Source organism: Mesoplodon bidens (assembly GCF_964165515.1).
Source record: "Mesoplodon bidens genome assembly, chromosome: 7".
In the NCBI taxonomy this organism is placed as follows: Eukaryota; Metazoa; Chordata; class Mammalia; order Artiodactyla; family Ziphiidae; genus Mesoplodon; species Mesoplodon bidens.
The window spans coordinates 115,193,180-115,215,661 of NC_138164.1; the positions used below are offsets into that span (position 1 = coordinate 115,193,180).

At 67.3% G+C, this 22,482-nt stretch overlaps 2 protein-coding genes across 5 annotated transcripts in view; one reads left to right on the forward strand and one right to left on the reverse strand.

Annotated features, from left to right (window-relative positions):
* Positions 1-243: 243 nt before the first annotated feature.
* Positions 244-22,482, reverse strand: part of LSP1 (lymphocyte specific protein 1) — a 36,548-nt gene continuing 14,309 nt past the window's right edge. For 2 of the 4 annotated variants that reach the window (XM_081238819.1, XM_081238821.1), the window contains exons 2-11: positions 10,216-10,353; positions 9,049-9,216; positions 7,126-7,321; positions 6,691-6,780; positions 6,399-6,442; positions 6,148-6,229; positions 5,418-5,552; positions 5,002-5,079; positions 4,751-4,850; positions 244-677 (exon numbers count right to left, since the gene is read on the reverse strand). In XM_081238819.1, the coding sequence (XP_081094945.1) occupies positions 4,761-4,850; positions 5,002-5,079; positions 5,418-5,552; positions 6,148-6,229; positions 6,399-6,442; positions 6,691-6,780; positions 7,126-7,321; positions 9,049-9,216; positions 10,216-10,353 (1,021 nt within the window). In that variant the 3' untranslated portion in view covers positions 244-677; positions 4,751-4,760. The remainder of the gene's footprint in view (positions 678-4,750; positions 4,851-5,001; positions 5,080-5,417; positions 5,553-6,147; positions 6,230-6,398; positions 6,443-6,690; positions 6,781-7,125; positions 7,322-9,048; positions 9,217-10,215; positions 10,354-22,482) is intronic. The other 2 variants (XM_081238820.1, XM_081238822.1) reach the window with 2 other exon arrangements.
* Positions 1,811-3,643, forward strand: PRR33 (proline rich 33; the record flags this gene model as incomplete). Its single annotated transcript, XM_081239888.1, has 1 exon — positions 1,811-3,643. The coding sequence occupies one exon, from the start codon at positions 1,811-1,813 to the stop codon at positions 3,167-3,169; it is 1,359 nt and encodes a 452-aa protein (XP_081096014.1). The 3' UTR covers positions 3,170-3,643.

Consider the following 22,482-nt stretch of genomic DNA (forward strand, 5'->3'; position numbering starts at 1 on the left):
GGCCAGTCAAGGGGCAAGTACCACAGTGGAAGAGGACGACTGAGCCCCCACCCATCACATTCACCCTGACTACCCTCAGAGATCCCAGAGCCTGACACACAGAAGGCCACTGGGCAGGACAGAGTGTCTAAATCTGAAGGCCAGAGGCCTGGGCCCTACCACTGTGCAGGGTGGATGGTCTTTCCAACGGGCCCTGCTCCCTGCCCCTCCCCCATCAGTGACCCCAGAGAGCCAGCACGTGGAGACACCAAAGGGAGTTTACTGCATAAAGTAGAGGGCTGAAAGCGGGGCGGGGGTGGGGGGGACCCAGTGCTATTGCGGGTGTTGGTGGCTCTTGACACGGAGGCCCCGGCACGTGGCCTCTCTCTGCACCGGCTGCGCCTTCCCTGGGAGCTTGCGGCTTCTCTGGAGGTGGTCCGTTTGCCAACCAACAGCCAGAGTTCCTTTCCTCCCAGAACTGTGAGGGGCAGAGCTGGGGGTCAGAGGGAAAGGTTGGAGGGTCCAGGAGCAAGAGGTGGCGGATGTCAGGGTGCACGCGGGCCAGGCAGACCATGAGAAGCAGCTTCTTCGGCAGGGCCAGTGGGGGGCGGGGGAGCGTTCATCTGGCCGGCCTCTCTCCTGGGCATGTGGGTCGGGAGCCAGGAGGTGCCACCGGCGGTGCTGCAGTCTTGGGAAAGCTGAAACACAGGTTGGGGGAGCGTCAGGCTGCAGTCCGAGGAGGGGCCGTGGCTCTGCCTGTCCAGGCCTGCAGCCTCTCTCTGGGGGTCCCTGGCCTGCCCATCGCACCCCGCTCCCCCCAGCCCAGGAGCAGCCTCCCTGTGGCAGCCCCCGAAACCCTGCGTCCACCTCCGGCCTGAAAGCCTGCTTCCTGATACTGTGCTCTGGTGCCCTGGGCCTTGCTCGCGATTCAGGGTGGAGGGACGCTGCCTACTGCCTGTTTGCCAGCTGGCCTGACAGCCCCCCAGGCTAAACCTGGGGTCCTGGCCCCCCCACACCGAGGTGGGCAGCAGCCCAGAGCGAGCCCCAGCAGACCCCTCAGGCCCCTTCCCGAGCAGACGACGCACTCCTGCCTGACAGAGCAGGCCTCATGGCAGCAGCCCCCAGGCCTCCCTCCTCCTGCAGGCCGGCGGCCCTGGCTCGGCCCAGCCGCCATTTGTCAACGTCCTCGGGAGCACGTGGCGCCCAGAAACCAGGGCGGGCGGCTTGGCCGGGACCACCCCGCCGGGACGTCTGCGGGAACATCCCATTTAGCGTAGCTCAGCGAAAACCGCTCCCACCTCCCACCCCGTCTACCTCTGATGATGCAGCCGCAGCCTTCCCGAGCCTCTGGCCGCCACCTCTCCGCTGGCTCACAGCGGACGCGCCTGTGGTCAGGCCGGCGACAGCAAGGCGGCCCTCATGCTTGCGGGCGGGCACTCTTCCTGCCCTCGCAGGCGGCCGGCCCAGCACGTGCCTGCCGCTTGGCGCCCGCCTGTGGGTCCCCCGGCCCCCGCTGTGCACGCGGGCGGCACCTGGAGCCAGGTCCCAGCCCTCCTCCGTCACCCACGGAGCACCTCGGGCCTCCGTGGGCTCATTTCTAACCCGGGATGATGGTGGGGCCGCCACATAGGCGTGCAAACGCTCATGCCTAGAGGGCGCCTGGCAGGGGCCACGTGCTCAGGGGGCAGAGCTTCTGGTGGTCAGGCTGCAGGCCCTCTGGGTCTGGGTCCTGCTGCGTGATTAGGGGCTGTGTGCCCTCCCACAGGGAGGCAGCCTGTGGGGAGGAGGGCAGGGCTCACGGCTGTCCCCCCCGCCGCCCTAGGGTGCAGCAATGCTCACCTCGCCTGCCTCCATGGCCCCTGAGACGGCTGGCCGGTGCCCCCCAGGGCCCCCAGGACCCCCCCCACCACTGCTGCCCAAGCCCGGGAAGGACAACCTGCGTCTGCAGAAGCTCCTGAGGAAGGCAGCCCGGAAGAGGATGAGCAGGGGTAGGCCGCCTGCCCCGCCCGGGCCTTTCCGCACCTCCTTATCCCCCGTGAGCGAGGCCAGCCATAACCAGGAGACCCTGGCCCCGCGCCCCGCAGAGGCGCCACGGCTGGTGGCCACCCTGCCCTGCTCCCCCCACACCCGCGTCATCCACCACGTGGCGTCCCCCCTGCAGAGGTCCACGTTCTCCTTCACCCTCACCCAGCACAGGAGCCTGGCTTCGCACTCCAAGCCCACGGGGCCCCGGCTCGCAGCCCCGGTCCCAGAACCCGCCCAGTCCCCCTGCGGCTTTGCCCAGGTCTCAGGCCCCACCATGAGGGGCACCCACATCAGCCAGGTGCACTTCTGGCGGGCACCATCCCCGCAGGCCGGGACCCCTGAGCCCTCCCCGATGGCCCAGGATGGTGGGCCTGGCGACCAGGACCAGGACACAGCCATCTGCCCTCCCAGGGCTCAGCCCCTGACGCCTGTGGTCCACATCCACTCACTGCTCGCCAGGGCCCAGGCTGCCAGCCCTCAGCACGAAGAGCCCTCTGTGCCCAGGCTGGCCCCCGGCTTCCAGGCCACGGTGCCCAGAGAGGCCAGCAGCCGGGTGGTGGTGTCCATTGCCCCCACCTACCGCTCACCAGGACCCTCGCCTTACAGGCCGCCTTCTGCGGCCCCCGAAGCTGGGCGCTGGGAGAAACCCACCCTGGCTGGCCCTGCCGCTGAGGCTGAGCAGGTCCCCAGTCCCCACGAGGCCTCATCCACTGACCCGCCGTCAGGCCCCCACCCGTGCCCTGTCCCCAAAATCACACCCAAGCCCCAGCTCAGCGGCTGGACTCGCCTCAAGAAGCAGCTGCTGGAAGAGGCCCCCTTCCCGGGGCCAGAGCCGAGCCTGGGGCACGTGGAGCGGAGGGGGACAACAGCCCCCACTGTCTCAGCGCCCCGGCCGGCCCCTGCCTCCCGGGCCTCCAGGATGTGGGACACAGTGCTGTACCGCATGTCAGGGGCCGAGTCCCGTGGCGGCCAGGTGGGGCCCCGCGATGGGGTGCCCGCCGCGCCCGGCCTCAGCCGCCTGCCCTTCCTTTGCTGGCCTCGCTTCAACGCCCGGAAGCTGCAGGAGGTGGCCGCCCGGCCCCCTCCCATGCACTCCCCCATCCTGGTCCTGAGCCCCCAGCCCAAGAACTTCAATCGCTCGGCAGCTGGCTGGAGGCTCCAGTGAACGGCTGGGGGGACCCCAGGACCGTGGGGTGGACAGAAGAGGGGCTGAGGGTCCAGCTGGGAAGCCACAGCCACTGAAGAGGGGAGTGCGGAGGGGCTGGGGGTCAGGAGGGGAGGTGGGGTGGACGGGAGCACGAAGGACCGTGTGGGAGGTGGGACGGGGCCGGGAGCAGCTGGGATTAAGGAGGTGGTGGGTTTGGATGGTGTGGAGGGGCAGGGAGGGCTGTGCATCGGGGTAGGGGGTGGGGACACAGACCGCACACGAGTGTGCTCTGAGGCAATGGGGCTGCATGCGTGACCCTGCAGGGCAGGGCCAGCCTGGGTGTCCGCACGGGGCTTGGGGCAGGGCGTGCAGGAGGTGGTCACCAGCGAGACCCGGGAGGGCCTGCCTGGGTCCAGGGAAGCTGCAGGCGGGGATCAGGGCCCAGCTGAGCCCCAGATGCTCTGGGTGATGAGCCCTGTTGCTTGACAGGATGAGCAGGATTCTGGGGCCCCCGCCCTTCTGCGGAGAAAGGTTGGGGGGACGAGTTATGTTGCCGTGCGGGGTGGGAGTGGTCAGGATGACCCAGTCGCGGGCACCGTTAGCTGCATCGGCGGCTTGACAGCCGTGCCTCCCACGGACGGAGGCCTGACAGGTGCGGGGAGCCAGGTCCAGGCCTGGGTAGGAGCTGGCCCCACACCCTTGCCCCTTCACTGCCACCTCTGCTTCCCCCGCCTGGGTGCAGAGCTTGAGGGGGACTCGCTGATGGGAGACAGAGGGGTGGGGTCTCAGCCTAGATGCTGGATGAGGAGGGAGGTTGGAAGTCAGCCTGGCCAAGTGGGTGGGGGTGCTGTGGCCCAGAGGGGGCAGCGACGGGGACCCCAGGCCTCATGAAGCTTTGGGGAGCCCCAGTCTGCACTCAGCTGGGGTCTGACTCGGGACAAGCACTGGGGCTCAGTGACGGGGCAGCCGTGACGCAAGAGGGACACGGAGGTGCTGGGGGAAAGCTCCAGCCGCAGCCCCGGGAGCAGGACTCGGAAGGGGAGGACGCTGTCAGGAGGGGGACATGATGGATGCTGTAAACGGATCCTGGGACCCAGGCCACTAATAAAAGTGTGCGTAACCATGGCAGCGGGTCACCCTTCGGACTCTTCACCCGGTGACGGGGTGGGCGGTGGAAACTGGAGCAGCTCCCACTGGGGCAGGAGGGCAAGGACAAGGTTCCGGCTCCTTTGAAATCCTCACCGCCCACCGCCGGGTGGGGACCCGAGCTCCGGGGCTCCATGTCAACCCCTTCCTGCCGCGCTTGCCCTGTGGTGGCCGGGACGGGCTCACCTGCCCACGGAGCCCAGTTGGGAGATGGGGCCTCCTCCCAGCAGGGAGTCTGTGCTTCCCTATGGGGAACAGGAGCAGGGCAGGAACCAGGGTGGGGGGGGGTGGCACAAGTCTGTGGGCTGGAGGACCAGCAGAGGCGGGCTCTGGCCAGCTCCGAGGCCGGGTATTCAGCCCTCACATGTCACCACGCAGTCCCTGCCACCACGCACCCAGAGCGGCAAATTTCACCCATGACACATCACGCTCTGGCCGCTGCCCCCGACTCACCGAGGCCGGCCTAGGGCGCCGGGCCCTCGTCCATGGGCACCTTCTCGTACTTCCCGTGTCCCGTGGCCACAAACTTGTACCTCTTCGCAGACGGGGTGCTCTGTCGGGGAAGGAGGTGGAGAGCAAAGGTGAGAGACGCAGAGGGAGATGGCGCTGCCTCTCGGAAGCCCCCCCAGGTGCGCTGAGGGCAGCTCCCCTGCCCCCTCGCCTGCTGGACCCGCCCTCCCGCATCAGCCACATTCCGACTCTACCTTAAGCGTCGGCGAAGCCTTGGGGCCTCCTTTCTGCTCCCAGAGGTTCCTCTTGCTCATGTCTCCAGCTACAATATCCTGGGGGCAGAAGGCGTCCACGTCACAGGGGCAGAGCCCTGACTCGGGGACTTGGAGCCCTTGTCACTTCTCCTGCCTGGCCTCGCAGGGCCAGGGCCCTGGGGCCTGCACACCTGCCTCCTTGGGTGAGAGCCCAGGGGAAGAGGCCGGGAAGGGAAGGTGACACCGTCCATCTTCACTTAGCCCAGCAGCCTTCCCGCCCAGCCCTCCACAGGGGCCAGCCTGGAGGAGACCCCGTCCCCCATGCACCACAGTGCCCTCTGCCCATACTTCAGCCTGGACATTTTCACACTAGCCTTCCAGAGGGAGCCCAGCCGTGCCCCAGGATGGGAGCCTACCTTGCAGGAGGGGGACTTGGCAGAGGACTGAGCCTGCACCTCTCCCGTCTCCCAGAGGCTCTTGGTGCTTGCCACGGCCATGCTGGGCAGCTCAATGGATGGCTGGCGGGCTAGCTTTGGGGTCCGGCCAGAGGTCTGCAGAGGAGACAGAGCTCAGGACCACTTTACTGGAGAGCCACACGGAACACATCAGAGAGGCCTGTGTGAGCCGCTTCGGCACACAGATGACGTCCTCTGTATGGTTGCATTCCCCCAAGACTGCTCTTCCAACGCAGGGCTGGAGGAAGGCACTCGGGAAAAACGTGCCTTCCTCCCCTCGGTGTACTTGTGAAACACCCCCTTGTTCTGCAGAGCACAGGTGATGGGTGAGATACGAGACACATGTGGGGCTGTCCTCGTGCTGCTCCTGGCACAGGGTTGGAGGAGCAGGGGTTGAATGGAAGGGTGTGGGTTGGATGGAATGATGGTTGGATGGAGGGGTGTAGATTGGATGGAAGAGTGTTAGTTGAATAAAAGGGTGTTAGTTAGTTGGATGGGGGGGTGGGTGTAGGATCAACGGAGGGACCTTGGCTGGATGGAGTGGGTTGGTTGGATAAAGGGGTGTTGGTTGGGTGGAAGAGTGTAGGTGAAAGGACAGGAGTTGGTTGGATGGAGAGACATTGGTTGGATGGAGAAATGGGTGCATGAATGGAGGAGGGACCCTGCAGAAGTGGAGGGGACCTGTACACACCTCGATGGCCTGCGTGTACTGCTCCAGCCGCTCTTCGATTGTGGAGATGGGCAGGGCCGGCTGGGACTTCTTCACACTGTTACTGGAGGAGAGGAGAAGGGTCATGGTCCAGGCCCCCTCACTCAGCGTCTATGCCCACCCTGAGCTCCTACTGGAGCTTTCTCGGGCCCCCAGATCTCCACCTACTGGGTCGCCTCTTCAACCCTCCCTTGGAGAACCCCGAGTCCTGCCCAGGAAGCAACCAGACATACCTCTTCTGAATGGAGCGGTGCAGGGACTCAGTTCTGTCGCTGAGCTGTGGAGGGCGGGCGGAGACTGAGCCTCCGAAGCCAGAGCAAGGCCCCCAGCCCACCCCTCCCAGCTGCTCCCACCCACCAGTCCCATTGCCCAGTTTATGCGTTTCACAAGGCTCTGCTGAGAGCCAGCCTGGCAGAGAAGGAGCAGGCTGTGCTCCTGTCCTGGAGCTGCCTTGTGGCTGCCTCTCTGGGACTGTCATTGGTCATGAGTCCAGGACAGAGGACTAGGCTTTGGGGCTTAACCTACTTTGGTGCTGGGGCTCAGGGGAGGCGAGCCCGGTTCTGCCGCATCCAAGACCAAGGGGCTTGGTGTCCTGCACTGCTGGCATCTATGGTGCTGGGAACAGAACGTCGGAGGTTACGGGGTCTGCATGATCGCCCCTTTGCACCCCTCCTGCCCCACCCAGGACTGGCTGAAGGAAACACTTTCCCCTCCCTGGGCCTCAGGTCCTTCCCCGCCCTGCCATTCTCTGGTTCTGGAATTCTCTGCAGCAGGAGCTGGTGAGTCCAGGAAGGCGTTGTGCCATCAGGCAGGGTCACCAACTCCACCACCCTCTGAGACTGCGGGGGTGCCGGCTCCCTCTAGGCCCGTCCCGTGAGGCCTGCAGAGCGTGCAGGTGGCAGAGACAGACGCAGCCCGGGGGCTGGGGTGTGCCCAGACCCTTTGGGGAGCCACTGGCACCTGCTCATCTGCCTCCTTGGTCTCTGCCAGCCCTGGGCTGCCCTGGATGGGTCCCTCGCGGCCTTCGGGCTCTGTGTCCTCTGTTCCCGGCCCCTCCTGGGGCTCTGAGTCGGGGCTCAGATGCAGCTCCTCCAGACAGACCCCGGCTGGGGTCAGCTCATCACCACCCTGGCTCCCAGAGGTGTGCTGGCGGGGCCTGTGGTGGGGGGGAGGCAACCCAATAGATCGAAGGTCATTTGATCACTTCGAGTCCCTTCCCGTTTCCAAGCCTCAGTTTCCCCATCTGTAAGATGGGCAGTCAGACCAGTTAAGCGCCCAGGAATCTCGAGACCCCAGCCTCTTTGGGGAAGTGAGCCCAAGGACCTCAGAGCCTGCCCTCTGTCCCCGGAGCCATGTGACCAGTGTCCACTGCCCCATCCCTGCACACTGAGACTAGTCCCGGGCTCCAGGCCCTCAGGACCAGCCCCGGCCCGTGTCTTGCTTGTCGGTGTCCACCCTGCTGGCTGGCCTCCTGGGTCTGGGGCTGCCTGGGCCCCCTGCTCCTGGCCTGCTCCGTGTTGGGGCAAGTGGGCCTTGGGTGGCAGGTGGGAGCTAGGTGGGGTCTGAGGCTTGTTTGGGGGCTGGTCAACTGAGGGACAAGGCAAGGGCTGGGGTCACAGCGAGGACCGCAGCCCCGAGGAGCAGGGCTGACCAGGCTGGCTGTGGGGGGCGGGGGGAGGCCAGCCGCTGGCAGCCTGCGCGACTCTGCATTGGAGCGGGACTGAACCTGGAGAAGAAGATGGGAAATTCTCGCATTTTCCATGATTTCAGGCCCCTCGGTGTTCGTGCCAGCCAAGACCCAGACCACCACCCAAGGTGGGCCGGGGTCCGAGCCAGCGGCAGGCTCACAGAGGGCCCATTCAGCTGGGCTACAGGAGGCCAGGCAGGTGCGGGGGGCAGGGAGGCCTGGCGAGAGCAGGAGGGTCCACAGAAGAGCTATAGTGCCCCCTGCTGTTGGGCGGCCAGTTGGGGACAAAGGGAACAGGGCCGGCAGGGCTGCAGCCATCCCAGCGCCAGTGGACAGGCCACCCTGCTGCACACCGCACCCCCCCCGCCCCCAGTTCAGAAACGCAGAGTGTGCTCTGATCCCCAGAGACAGATGGGGGAAACTGAGGCCTGGAGGGCGGCCGTGGGCAGAGGGCCACGCCAGGAGCAGGGCCCTGGCCAGGCAGCTGGCTCTGGGCGTGGATGGGAAGGGGTGGTGGAGTGACGGGAGGGGTCTTAGCGAGAGCTCGGGGCTGCTTCAGGGGCCTTGGAGGGGACTGGAGGTGGCCCAGAGGGGCTCCGGCGACCCTCGAGGCCACATGGCCCCGAGCCTGGAGCTCCCGAGCAGAGCTGGGCCCCTGACCCCGGCCTGTGGGGCGCTAAGAGCGCCTCAGACCCACGGGGTGGGGGCGGGTGAGGCTCCGGAGCAGACCCCAGCCCAGGGCCCCTCCCCCTGCCTGCCCTGGTTCAGAGTGTCTGCACATCTGGAAAGCTTGTCCCCCCAGGCCGACTGGCGGCCGCACATCTGGAAATACCTGCTCCCCTCCGTGGGAATGGAGCTCGCTGCCCCGGGGGAGGAAGGGGCGGCGGCGGGGGCGCAGGGCCTCCCTGACGTCAGTGGGCTGCAGATGTGTGCTGATGGAGCAACCGCCCGGCGGCCGCAGCTGGTCTGGACGGGCCGGGGCCCCGGGGAGCCCGGCAACGAGACTCCTCCCGTCCCACCCGCAGCACCAGCACCCCCGCCGCCGCCCTCCTGTCTCGTTCTCTTCCTCCTTCCCCACTACGGCCAAGGGGGCATTCTGGGGGGCTGCTGGGGGGGCAGGAGCAGAGGGAGTCGCTCGGACACAGGTTAGGGGGCCTGGACAGAGCCCCCCTCCTCCAGCTCTGACCCCCACTTGCCTGTCCTCCTCCTGCCCCCGCTCCGGACTCTCGCCCCGAGGGGGGGCCCCACCGTCCGTGGTCTCCCCAGCCCCCCAGTGCTGCCGCCGCTGCTCTGGCTTCTGGGACCAGTCGCCGAAACCCTCATCCTCGTCCAGTTCAGGGCCCTCCGAGGGCTTCGGGCTGAGGCTGAAAGAGCAGGCACGTTCTCAGGGCTGGGCCACATGTGGGGCAGGGGGCCGACCCCCGTCCACAGAGCCTCCCTCTCTCAGACCCCGGGCTCCAAGTGCGGGAGACCCCATCTGCCCCAGGGGCAGCACCCCACGGCTGGGCCGAAGCACCCCCATTGTCAGAGAATCCCTGAGGGCAGGATTGTGTCTCTCCCACAGACTGGAGCTCCCTGAGGTCAAAACTGGGCCACACCCTATTAAGCCAGGGCTCCCCAGGAACAGGGCTATGTCTCCCCGCTCAGCCTGGGGCTCCCCAAATGCTGGGCTATGTCTCTCCCCCACTACCTACGGTCCCCGCGGGTGGGTGCAGAGTTTCCCTCTGCTCTCCCGGCTGAGCCCTGCACCCTGTCCCCCACGGCAGGCCTGTGGTCCAGTGGTCCCTGCCTGCCCCCAGCCCCTGCCTGCTAGGCTAGGGACCTGGCCCGAGGGGCCTTGACCGCTACAGCACCCCACTCCACCCAGAGCTGCTGACTCGGAGAAAATGGAACAAAACAGGGCCGGGGGGAGGGGGAGCATTATTGGAAAAACAGCCCAGCCCAGCTACAGCGGCCTCCTGGGCCTCGGGAGGGAACAAGCCGGCCCTCGGCCCGCCAAGTTGGATGTGGCCTCAGTGAGTCACAGACAGCAAGGACTAGGGCAAGGGGCTCGGGGGCCAGGGCCCCACAGCTGCGCTCAGAGTCAGTCCAAGCAAGGGGGACCGTGCAGGGTGACCAGGGCCTGAGTCAGGACCCCGGGAGACTGGCCGGTAGGGGGTGGTTCCACACGTCTCCGGCCAGGTGTCTGGCAGAATCCGCTGGCACCTGGGGCTGCGATGACCCTCACCCTAAGGACACCCCCACCCCCCCGCCCGGGTTCCAGGGCTGGGCCCCTCACTCCTCGTCTCAGCTTCTCTGGGGCCTCCAGCCCAGGGCCTGACCCCCAGGGGTGCAGCACAAGCGAGCTGGCAGTGTCGGCTTACAGCTTCTCCTGCTCTAGCTGCTCCAGGGGCTGGCCTCCTTCACCCTCATCCTGGGCCCGAAGCTGCCAGGCCCTCTCCTGCTGGCGCTGCCCCCGGGCGGCATCCTCCTCACCTTCCACGCTCCACTGAGTGGCGAGCCTGAGGGACACGGAGAAATAGTCAACACCGGGGCCCGTACCCCACTTCCCCCGTCCCAGCAGGCCCCAGCAAGGCCTCTCTAGGCCTCAGTTTCCCCATCTTTAAAGCAGAGATCTTGAGAGGTGGTCGGGAAAGGGTCCTTGGGTTGGGGGAGGTCCCAGGCCTCTGTCGGTCTCTGGGCGTCCACGTGCCTCCTGGTGATGTGGGGGCCCCAGTGTCAGGAAGGCCTGGGGAAACCCCAAGGATGGGACCAGACCCTCCATCCTCTTCCAGCAGGCTGGATCCCTGGACCTCATGGGAGCCAGGACACTGGCTAGTGTAGCTTTGGCCCCAGGCAGGGCCCGGAGGGTACAGGAAGAGCCAGCTGAGATGCAGAGAGCTGGCTGTGGCCGCCGGACAGCTGGGGTCACTCGTTCGTTCTACCTGAGTCAAGTGACTGTAGCCTCGGCCACTTGGGCGCTGGTGGCCTGGGCTGAGGTCAGGCCGGAGGCGGCCCAGATAGGCAGTCACGTCCCTAACGCGACCATCCCAGCAGAGGCGATCCTTCCTGCCCCATAGGAGCACAGCGTTGTGGGCGACGGCGGCCCTGCTAGAGGCCCCGAAAAGGGTCTGCCTTCAGCTGGGACCTGACCTCTCAGCTCACCCAACACCACCCCCGTCCCCGGCCCCCGTGCGGAGTCTCTCTGGGCTGTGCCGTCAATGGGGAAACTGAGGCCCACGCAGAGCCGAGCGCGGGGGACCTCACTCCCACACTTCCTGAGGTTCCTCCCTCGGGTCTACACAAGGTCAGCCTGAGACCGGGGGTCCGGGGCCGGACCACCCTGGCCCTGGCCCAGCAGACCTCAGGCTGTTGGCATCCGGTGGGCACCGCATGCCTCAGCCAGCTGGCACAGCCTGCCTGCCGCAGCTCCCCCAGAGCCCGGGAGAGGGGTCCTGGGTCTCCGTTCTACAGCGCTCACTGTCCTGAGCTGGGGTCTCAGCCCCTTCCTGCCGTGTCCCCCGCCTGACCCCGCAGCCCGCTCCTTCAGGGCCCCAGTCCCCTGGCCAGGGTGGGCCGGCTCTGTGGTCTCGGCAGCCGTGCCAGCACATGATCTAATCTCTCCTAGGTCTCCTCGGAGCCTCCCAGACAAAAGCCAGGCCCTTCCGTAGCCCCAGCTCGAGGCCCGCTCCCCCCGCGGCAGCCACACGGGACCCCAGCCACGCAAACCGAGCCGCTTGCTCAGCCCTCGGCACCCCCAGTCCGGCCCCTGCCCCGTGCCGCTCCTCAGAAGCGACGTTGACTCCCACCCCCCCAACCTGGGCCCCAGGGAGCCACTTAATCCCCCACACCTGGCTCCCATCAGCGTCCTGCTCCAGGCCCTCGGCTGGGGGCTGGGGGCCACGTCCTGTCTGGGGAGGAAGAGCCTGGGGTGATCTCAGGGATGTTGGGGACCTAGGGTCCAGGGTTCCCCCCACATGAGCACCAACAGCCCCTCCAGATGGAGGGCAGAAGCCTAGCAGGGCAGTGGGGGGAAAGAAGGTGCCCACAGCCCTCTCCTGGGGCAGCCTGGGGGCGCCCGGGGGGATTCCTCCAAGGGGTGAGACCGGCACTGCATCCCTTTCACTGCCATGTCCAAGCTGCACATGCCTATGGGTGTGTTGGGCGTTTGGGATTTTTTGGCCAATGTGTGGTGCTGGGGGTGTGTGCACGGGCCCCGGTGGGATGTGTGGGTGGGCCAGGTGGGGCCTCTCCCAGGATGATAGCTCCTGCTCCCCAGACCCCTCCCCCAAGCCCCGGGGACCCTTCACTGGCGCAGCTGAGTGCAGAGGCCACACAGCCTGGTCAGCCCACCGGTAGGGCGATGTGTCCCGGCCAGCAAAGCCCCACACAGGCCTGCACTCAACCGCGCAACGCACAGCGGGCCTCCCTGGCACACACACGCACACACACACACCAACACGCACACACACACACACGTGGCAGGAATGCACACGTGTACGTACCCACTTTCTCCTGAGCCCAACACTCAGGCCCGCGTGGGCGCACACACCCACACTCCACGCATGGGTCCCAACGCCCCCCACCAGGCACACTCGTGCACACACGTGTGCACACGGACGTCCATGTGCTGACAAACTCGGGCAAGGGAACAAGGTGAGGGCAAGGTGGCAGGCCCAGGCCCCCAGGCCCGTCCAGGGGGCCCCAGCACACTGTTTAGTGTTTTCCTGCCGTCGTCCTGACAACGCGCCTGGCCAGAGGCCAAGGCATGTTTTCTGAGAACATTGCTCGCGAGGAACTGGCCCCTCCAGGGTCCCCCCTGCTCCCCGCCGTCTGCGCGTGACCCCCGAGCCCTCAGGGCAGGGAGCTGTGGGGGGGGCGGAGCGGGGGAGCGGGGTAGGGGTCTGCAGGGCTCTCGCCAAAGCCCCACACTGGGAGAGGCTGCGCTGGCCCCCAGCCCCTGACCCAGCGGCCCAAGGACGGAGCCGGCTCAGCCCCTTTCCTCCGGGCCTCCTCCCTTCCCGCCCGCCTGCCCCAGGATGTGAGTAATGCGGCCCCTCCTGGCCCCTCCCATGACCTCACCCCCTCACTGTTCCACAGCTGGGTTTCGTTCTGGGAACTGAGAGGGGGGCGGCTCTCCTGGGGTGGGGTGGGGGCCTCTGGCCTGGGAAAGGCGCCCCCGGCCGGCGGCCCAGACCCCTTGGCACGCTCGGCGGAGCTGTCAGGATGCTGGCGTCGGCTGGCCGGCCCGCCCGTGGCCCTGGCTCAGCCCGTGCGCAGCTGCGAGGGATTTGGTGTTCCTGCACAAATGCAATTATCTCTTTCCTGCGTCTGCTCTGGCTCCGGGCGCGCCCAGGGTTCAGCCCCAGGGGCTGCTGAATGGGCTCTGCACCCCCCCCGCCTCCCCGTGTCACGCTCCAGCGTGGCGCCTCGCCCCACCAGGTACACGAGTGTGCACAGACCCCAACGGGCCGGCTACGGCTCCCTGTCCCCAGTGGGGCTCCCCAAGTTCAGGGGCTACCCCTGCTGGCCACGTCCACCGCCTACCGGGCCCCTCCTCTCCTTCCTCCGCAGCCCCCCGGTCTCCACCAAGGCCTCGACGGTGCCCGTCCTGGGCCTGGGCTGGCCCTCCCCGCTGTCCCAGCCTCCTTCCTCCCCTGCCCTGTGGTGGCTCTAGAGGGGGCATCAAGCCTCGGTCCCGTCTCAACTCTGCCCCCTGCAGGCAGCTCACGGCCACCCCACCTGCTTCTCGGCGCCGAAAGCTTTTCCGCGTTCTGGAAAGAGCTTCGGGGCTCAGCTGGGGGGCCAGGGCCCAAGGGAGGACGGCCAGGCCCCAGGCCAGGCCAGCAGTGGGGAACTTCCCCTTGAGACCTGCAGGGAACCCTCCTGGCCATTGTCCCCTGGATACCACGGGCAGGAGCTGGCTGGGAGGCCTGGGGAACTGGGCTGGTCACCCAGCCAGAGCAGGGGGCCCCTGTCTCCCTGTGACCATCAAGGTGCCCAGTCCCCTCCTGTGCCCCCCGCCCTGGGGTCTTGTACGCCAGGGTGGACATCTGCAGAGCAACCGGCGCGTCACGTGACCACAGAGCCCACGCGTGAAGGGACCGGGTATGGGGGGACCCGAGCCCCAGAGAGGCCACTAGGCCTGGCTTCCGGGGCTGGGGGACAGCACGCACCCCCCACCACCTCGGCTTAGAGCAGCCCCCGAGCGCAGAGACTGGGCCCCGCCGGGAGCTCAGGAGAGGGCAGTGGTGCCTGGGCAGCACCCGCACCCCACAACTCAAGGGGTGCCCCTCACTGGTGGGCAGCGTGGGTCCCGCCCAGGCAGCCCCGGGGAGGGTCCACGGCGGGCACCGGGATGCTGACTGTCATTCATCTGTACAGTGAGGCAGCTGTGAGGGGCGAGCCAGGCACAGAGATGGCCCCGAGCGAGCAGGTGGGCAGTGGGTGGGGTGGCAGAGGGTGTGGGCACCGGAGCTGCGGCTGCTGGGAACCTGGCCACCGCCCCCCTGCCCTCCCGACTGCCCTGGCGCTGGTCCAGCCCCCCTCCCGGCCCACCCCCCTTCAGCAGTGCCTTCCTGGGCGTGTCTGTACCCCACTGGGTGTCTTATGCCAGGGAGACACCCCACAGCGCAAGCCCCACCTCACTGTCCAGGGAAACTCAGGAATTGAACTTGAACTTGAGTCTGAAAGATGAGCAGGGGTCTGTGGGTCAGACCCCAGAGGCTGAGGGCAAGAGCAGGGGCAGGGCCAGTGGGCGGGAGAGCTCTGAGTGGCGCCCCGCCTCCACTGCGGGGCATCCCCGGGCGAGCCCGTGCCAGCACAGGTACAGTCAGATCAGCATTTGGGAAGGAGGCCCAGCTGGGACATGGAGAAGAGGGAGATGCCAGCTGTGGGCGGGGGGTGGGGGGGGCGGACAGTTAGGAGGGGGAAGCTGCAGCCTGAGTGCTGCAGGGGCAAAGGGACAGGCCTCCAGAGCTCCCCAGGAGGGGAGAGGTGGGAACCTGGCAGGGGTCAGCCCGGCGGGGATGGTCACTGAATTGAGCTTGGACGTGCGGGGTGCGTGGGGACCTCGGGGAGAGAGTCAGTAGGAAGGAATGGCAGGTGGGGAGGGGCCCCAGCTCACCTGGGGATGAATAACCTCTAAGGGAGCCATGGGGACCCCGAGAGGGAAAGGCTCGGGGGCACCAAGCCCCTAGGGGCTCTAGGCCAGAGGTTCCCTCCGGTTCCCCTCCCTCCAGCCCCTCCCCGCCCTGCAGGGCACCTCCAGGACCTGCTGTCCAGGGGGGCGGTCACAGGGTTTATGGCTGAGGCCCAGCCTGCAAGGTCAGCCTCCACTGGGGGCCTCAGGTTCCCCCTCTGCTGGGGGTGCAGGAGTGCCAGCTCTTCCCAAGGCTTCCCGCAGCTGTCACCCCAGCACTGTGGGGCAGGGCTCAGGGGGACCCGGGAAGATGGGGTGCAGAGGCTAAGCTGTGGGTCTGGGGGAGACCGAAGGTTCCGAGCAGGGAGGAGGAGGGTGATTGGAGGGGACCTGAGGTGGGGAGCCCGTTGCCATCCTCCGGGTGACCCGATGAGGCCCGAAGGGACGGGGGCGGGTGGGATGGCTGTCAGTCACCCCGGCAGGAGGGAGGGCCCAGGCTGCCCGGGGAGGGGCAGCTGCCGGGCCTGGGAAGCAGTCCAGGTGCTCCAGGGAGGAGAGGCCAGGCGGGCCAGGCTGTGGCTCTGCTCTGTCCCCCTGACCCCCCTCCCCAGAGTGAGACCTCAGGCCCAGCCTCAAGCTCCCCAGCCGTTAAAAGGGGTGCTGACCCGGGCTTCCCTGGTGGCGCAGTGGTTAAGAGTCCGCCTGCCGATGCAGGGGACACGGGTTCGTGCCCCGATCCCGGAAGATCCCACATGCCGCGGAGCGGCTGGGCCCGCGAGCCATGGCCGCGGAGCCTGTGTGTCCGGAGCCTGTGCTCCGCAACGGGAGAGGCCACAGCAGTGAGAGGCCCGCGTACAGCAAAAAAAAAAAAAAAAAAAAAAAAAAAAAAAAAAGGGGTGCTGACCCACTGGGCAGGGAGAGAACAGAGACCACCCCCCGAGGCGGGCCCAGCTCCCGCTTCCCCACGGCTGGCACTGCCGGCAGACCTGTGTCCCCAAGAAGGAGGCTGCGGTCCTAGCAGGGGTAGGCCCGGCCCGCACCCTGCCCCATGTCCCTCTTGGCCCCGTGAGCAGGTCACGTGCGGGAAGCCTCCCTGGATGAGGGGACATCTACCTGCAAAGCTGGCTTTCCCCACAACCGCAGAGAGGATGGCACCCCAAAGGGCGTGGGCCAGGGCGGTTGTGTCTCCAGGGCACCGGGCCGGAGCTCGGGGGAGGGGGCACAGCCACAGCCTCTGGGAGCCCGAAGCTAGCAGGAGAGAGGCCAGCCCTGCAGGGGTTCATGCACCCCGAGGCTACAGCACCCTAGGGCGGCCCAGAGATGAAGAGCAGAGCGTCCTGCCCGCCCCAGGACTGCAGCTGCTCCCCAGCCCCGAGGGAGGGGAGGGCTCTGGGACCTGGGCCGGCGGCCCCAGGGCAGAGGCTAGAGCAGCCTGTGGGTGGGGCCTGTTCATCAACAGTGCAGTCAGCCCAGACCCCACCCCGCCGCCAGCACTGCCTCCTGCCCCTAGGGGGCACCGCCCCCTCCTCACAGCGGACGAGGCCGAATCTCCGCATCACAGTGTGGCCTCCGTGCCCAACACCCCTTCATCTTCTCCCAGTGGGACAGTTCTTGGGGGCCTCTCGTTCAGGGGAACCCCTAGCTGCCCTGCCCAGAGCCCCCAAAGGCAACGACCCCCTTCTGCACGACTTTCCAGCCAGCCCCGGGGCAAACTGGGGAGGCTGCCTCTGTCTCAGCCCTCCAGCCACCACGGACCCTCGGGCTAAGTCCCCGTCCCCGTCTCCTCTGGGCCTTCACCCCACTGGTCCCTGGGGGCCACGTCTGCCGGCTCCAGATCCCACTCAGCTGGGGCGGTTCCACCGCCCGGTTCTCAGCCGGCTCAGCAGCCCACTTTAGAGCTGAGGAGAAGGCGGGAGGTGATGCTGCAGGGCCTGAGGTCTCTCCTGGGAAGGGGAGATGGGGGGACCACAGCACCCCCGTCACCGCCCCAGCCTCCATCCCTGGGCCGGGCTACCCCGGACGACACCCTGACATCTGCCACCTGCTCCACAGCCTCCCAGCCAGCCCAGACAGCGCCCCCTCAGCCTGCCTGGGACGACCTGTGTTCTCGCTCCTCCGTCCCCAGGGCCTCTGCCTCCTCGTGCCCTTCCCTCTCCCCCCCTTCCCTCCCCCTCCCTTTCTTTGCCAGCACTTTGTTTTGCCAGGTGCTAGGGACCCAGAGATGGGTGACATTTCCTCTGCGCTTACAGATCTTAGAGGCTGCCAGGAAAACCAGTGCTGACCCCACAGTGTGGCTCGAGGGCCCCAGAAGGGGACCCCTATTCCAAGCTTTATTTGGGGGGCAGTCACTGGCAAGAGGTCCTCTCAGGTGAGGGGGCCCCTGTGTCTGCACCCAGCCTGGAAGAACAAAGGGCCACGGTGGGAGGAGGCCCTCGGAGACAGGAAGGTGGCCACTAGAAGACACGATGACGGGCATCGTGGCCAAGGGAGGCGGAGATGGACGGGGCACAGCAGACAGAGCCAGGACCCCCACCACAGCCCCGCCTCTCTCTTCCCATCCTCCCCCGGGGCCCAGAGGTGAAGCCCACCCTCTACTGTGCGACCCACAGTCCCGGTACCTCCCAGACAGGTGCACCCGTCTCCTGCCTCCCCACCTGCAGGAGAGGGTGGTGTGGGAGGGGCCTCTGTTCCCACGGATTACTGCTCCAGACCTGCCCAGTCCCAGACCTGTCCCAGCCCCCTCATCTGGAGCGGCTTCCCCATTCCCCGGTGCTGCCCGCTGGCTGCACACCCTGTGCAAGACCCCACCCTGCCCTCTGGATGGGACCCCATCCCAGCTTCAGTCGCTGCTGCTCACTGTGCAGTGCCTGACCCTTGGGTTCTTGCTGCCCCCTTCTCCCCAGACCTGGGACGCAGCGGCTGCCTCGGGACCCACGCAGCCCCCGGGGGACCAGGCTCTGATGCTGGTGGGGGTGACAGCAGGGCAGGCCTGCCCGTCACACCACTGGCCCCAAAGCCGTCCAGGCTGGTCGGGTGGACCCCCCCGCACCCCCCCCAAACAGCCAGATGGGAAAGGTGCCCAGCCGGAGTTCACTGCCACCCAGGCGCCCACGCCCTGGCAAACGGCCCCGCCTAAGGAGTCTGTGACCCTCCTCGTGGGGCTTTACCCCCTTTCACAGCTCGGCCCTACAGAGCCCCACGCTTTGGGCCCCGAAGACCCCGCCGAGCCGGGAAAGTGGGCACGTGGCCCCTGAGCCCCTCTACCTCAGGCTTCCCCTGGGTCCTCAAGGCTGGGCCCCCAGAGTGGGGTCCAGAGCAGAGCTGAATGTCCCGCTGCCCAGCCTGTCACCTCCCTCTGGCTGGATGGCCTACCTCTTGTGATTGGCTCCATGGTCGGCCTCCTTGCCTTGGCTCTTCTACAGCTCTGCCCCCATTTGCTCAGACCAGCCTGCCCATCTGGGCTGGGGGTGGCCAGCGTGCCTGTGGCCGGCGCTGGCCCTGCGCTCGCCGCTCCCCCCTCTGCCCTGTGCCCCGCGCACACGGGTCTTTCCTTTCCCCTCCGAGTCACTGACCACAGCGCCGCGGGGGCCTGGGCCAAATGCCGCGGCAGCCCAGGAGACCTCCCTAGGCACCCCCGCCCCATCCTTCACATCCGTGAGTCGCCCTGCCCACCCCTACGCCTACACACTGCATCACCCGGGCCGACCTCCGGGGGACGGGACCCGGGGGCTGACCGCACAGCACCAGCTCCAGCCGCATCCCCGGGCCCGGCCCAGTCTCCTCCTGGCACCGGACGGCCCTCCAGGAGAGCCGGACGCTGCTGAGCCCAGCTGGGACTGCCTGGCACAGCCCTCGGAGTGCTCACGAGGCCAGGCCCTGGCACGCTCCAGGACACGCGACCAGTGGCTGGCACCGGCTGGAGCCTCTGCCACCCCCTCCCCCTCCTCCTGTGCGGAGCCCCAGGTCCACCTCCCACTCCCCAAGGCCCCACACATGGCTCTCCCCGCGGTCGGTGCCAAAGGGGTCCTCCGCCTCAGCCAAGTCCCGGGGTCTGCACATCATCCAAACCTTTCTGCCCACCTGGGCAAGAGGTGCAGCCTGACATCTGACCACCTGTCCGTCTGCTCCTGGCTCCGCCCTCCCAGAGATCCCTGGGCCCCCACGTGCACGGAGCAGCAGGACCCTCTCCCTGATGCCTCCACACCATTTGTGCCACCGGAGCCCCCAACACCCAGCCCCAGCCCCTCCTTTGAGGTGCTCCTTCATCCCTGACCCCTTGGGATTGATCGTTCTGGGGGTGCAGGGGCTTTGCCATTGGACCGGCCCTAATTCACTCTTTGTCATGCCACCCCTGGCTGTGTGTCTTCTGGTTCTGCAGACCCTGTTGCCTGTCCCCCAGGGCGGGGGCAACTCCCACCCTCCCCGAAGCTCAGCCTCCCTGTCCACACAGAGGGGAGCGTGGAGCCAGCCTCAGCGGTCCTGTGGGGCGCTATGCTTCTGGATGTCCCACCAGACCCTGGTCCTCTGTCCCCAAAGTCTTGGCCAAGAGCTAGGGGCTCGGCTGGAACGACCCCATTAAAGGGACAAAGTGACCCCTCCACAGGCAAGGAAACTGAGGCTCAGAGATGCAGCATCTCATTGGGGGCCCCCCACCCCAAGGAGGCACAGCCAGGGTCCCAACCCCGCAGGGGGTCACCATCCAGGAGGGCCCAGCCCAGGAATGGGATGCCTCCTCGGGGCCCCCCTGCCTCCTTCCCTCTCCTCACTGGGTTTTCCTCTCCTTCTCTTCCCTTTTCTCCCCTTCCTCCCTTCTCTTACCTGCCTGCCCTACCCCACCTTCCCGGGAGAATCGCCGCAGGTGGTAGCCAGTGCTGCCCTCAGCCCACCCCACCCGTACTCAGTGCCCACTCCACCCAGCCCCCGGGGGCCCCTTCCTTCATCCTCAGCCTGGGGTTCCCAGGACCCCTGGAGCATCCGCATCTCCTGCCTCGTCCAGCCCCTCCTTTGCTGCCTCTCCCTCCTTTTGACCCCTGTCCTGTCCCCTGCCCTCATCCCGTCCTGTCCCCACGCCTCCCCTTTCTGTCTTCACAGGGGCCCGCTGCCCCTTGCCCTCTCCACTATGTCTTCCCCCCACTTCCCCCACCCACCACCGAGAAGGACACATCCCGGCGGGAGAGCCTCAGGGTCCACAGGGCACACCCCAGCCGCAGTCTCACCTCCACAAGCCTTAGGACCTCCCTGCCCGTCAGGGGCAGCAGCCGTCCCTCACGTCCCCGGCACCCTCGCCTTCCGGGGTGGGCCGGGGTCTGGTGCCACCCGGCGCCCACCTGCAGTGGGTCAGCTCCTGGCCACCAACCTGTGCTGAGCCGCTCTGAGCCCAGTGAGGTGTTCCTGGGGCCCACACCCTGTCCAGCCATCCCTCAGGGCCCAGGAGCCATGGGGCGCCCTCTCGAGGCTCAGGCAGGGACAGGGGTGCCAACCCCCAGGTGCCCGGTGCACGCTGGCCGCCGCTCGCCTGCTGCTCTGTCCCACTCTGGTTTGCGGGTCGGGGCTGGAGCCTGGCCTGAACCTCTGCGCTCTGGGCTCCGGCCCTGACACCCTGCCCAAGGGGCTGGGCCACTTGGTCCCTGTGCCCCCTGCTGCTGGCTCACCCGGGCTCCCAGGGCAGTCCCCGCTCTGGACGACAGACCACCCGGACCCGTGGCAGCACCGCCCACCAGGCGCCCAGCCTTGCCAGGGCAGGGGCCACCCCACCCACGGATGCGGGCCCTTGGGTGGGCCCAAAGCAGCCACGCCCCTCTGACACTGTAGTTTCAGGCCTGGCTTCCCCCAGTCCCCTTGGGCCAGCCCAGAACACGGCCGGCCCCATCCCTTGCCCTCTTGCCACTGCGGGCTCCCTAGACGCCTCCTGGGACAGGTTGGCCAGGGTGGGAGAGCCAGACATGGAGATCACCAACGTGTCCGAGGTGGACGTGTGCTGGGAGCCGGGGGCGGGGTCTCCTCTGGCCCCCAGAGCTTCCCCTGGGGGACCAGGAGCCCCTTGCACTGTGCCAGCTCAGCCCCTTATCTTACAAAGCCAGGCCCTTGAGGACTGTGTGACCCGGCAGGTGGCCCCGAGTCCAGCGCCCTCTGGAAGGGAATGGACCCAGGGTCCCCTCGCTGCCCTCCGACGACCCCTAACTCTGGCCGGGCCCAAGGGGGGGCCTGGGGAGAGGCTTGAATCCCTCAGGGTGGCTGGAGGGGTCCGGGAGTAACTCGGGTCAGAGCTTGGCATGGGGCACAGTGGCTGGGGAGGGGGCAGCCCTGGGCTCCGGCCCTGCCCGCCTACAGCCTCCTGCTCAGCACCCAGGTGGCCACAGGGCCGCAGCCCAGAGTGAGCTAGACTTAGATGAGGGGTACGGGCGGGGCGGGAGGATGAGTTCCCTACTGGCCCACAGGGTCGCTTTTAATCCACTTAAACTGGATTCAGTCTACACCCCAGCCACTGCTGGTGCCAGCAAACCCTTGCGGTGCTTGTCACGGAGGGGACAGCGCCCCCTCTGCTGTCCCCCTTCCCCTGCACCTGGGCGTCCGAGGTGAGGGACTGGGGTGAGGCAGGGGGCGAGGGGGGCGGCTTCCCCACTCCCAAGGGGACCTGGGGCGACTCATAGCCTCTCTGAGTCTTGTTTTCTGTTGCCAACCGGGGACAAGGGGCCTGTCGGCCGGCAGACCCATTAGATTCGGCAGATCCATTAGATTCGGGAGAGAGGGTGGCAGGAAGTCACATCTGTGTGTGGTATGTGAGTGTGTAGCCCTGCCGGCCGCTGGGTCAGGGGCCTGGAGCGTGTGTGGGTCTGTGCACGTCGTCCGGAGCATCACCACGTGCAGGGGGCTTGCTCAGTGTGGCCAGACGGACAGATGCGCTCCACAGCAGGAGTTCCCAGGGAGCTCAGAGGGAGTTTTCCTCCTGTCCCTGCCCTGGCCGGCCACCTGCAGGCCCACCTGGCCCTGTCCGGGTCCTCGGGGCTCATGCCCGAGCCTGCCCCCGCCCTCAGTCCAGCTGCAACCTCTGAGCCCCGCTGGCGCCTCCAGCTCGCCCCCGGCTCACCCAAGTCAGCAACCTGGCAACTGAGCCAAAGCCATAACTGGACGGATGCTTGTGACAACGGATGCTTGTGCACACAGCCAGGCCCTGGGGCTCTCCCTGCACCACCATCCCCACAGTGGGCTGGGCAACGTGCCCCCATAGCGTCAGTTTCCCCATTTGTTAGGTGGTGCTGGGGAGCCCCGGGGACTGACCCAGCAGGCACTCCTCTGCTCTTGGACCACAGGCTGGGGACAGGGGGACAGCAGTGACTCCTGGGAGGACACATCCCAACTGACAGGAACGGGAGGTCCCGCCTGAGACACGTGGATTGGGCAGGTGTGAAGCCCAGGAGACCCAGGGGGGTCTGCCTGCTCCACGGGCAGAGCAGGGCCCCCTCCAACCCTCTCTCTGGTCCCCACCCTGGGGTCGCAGCCCTAAGGCCCG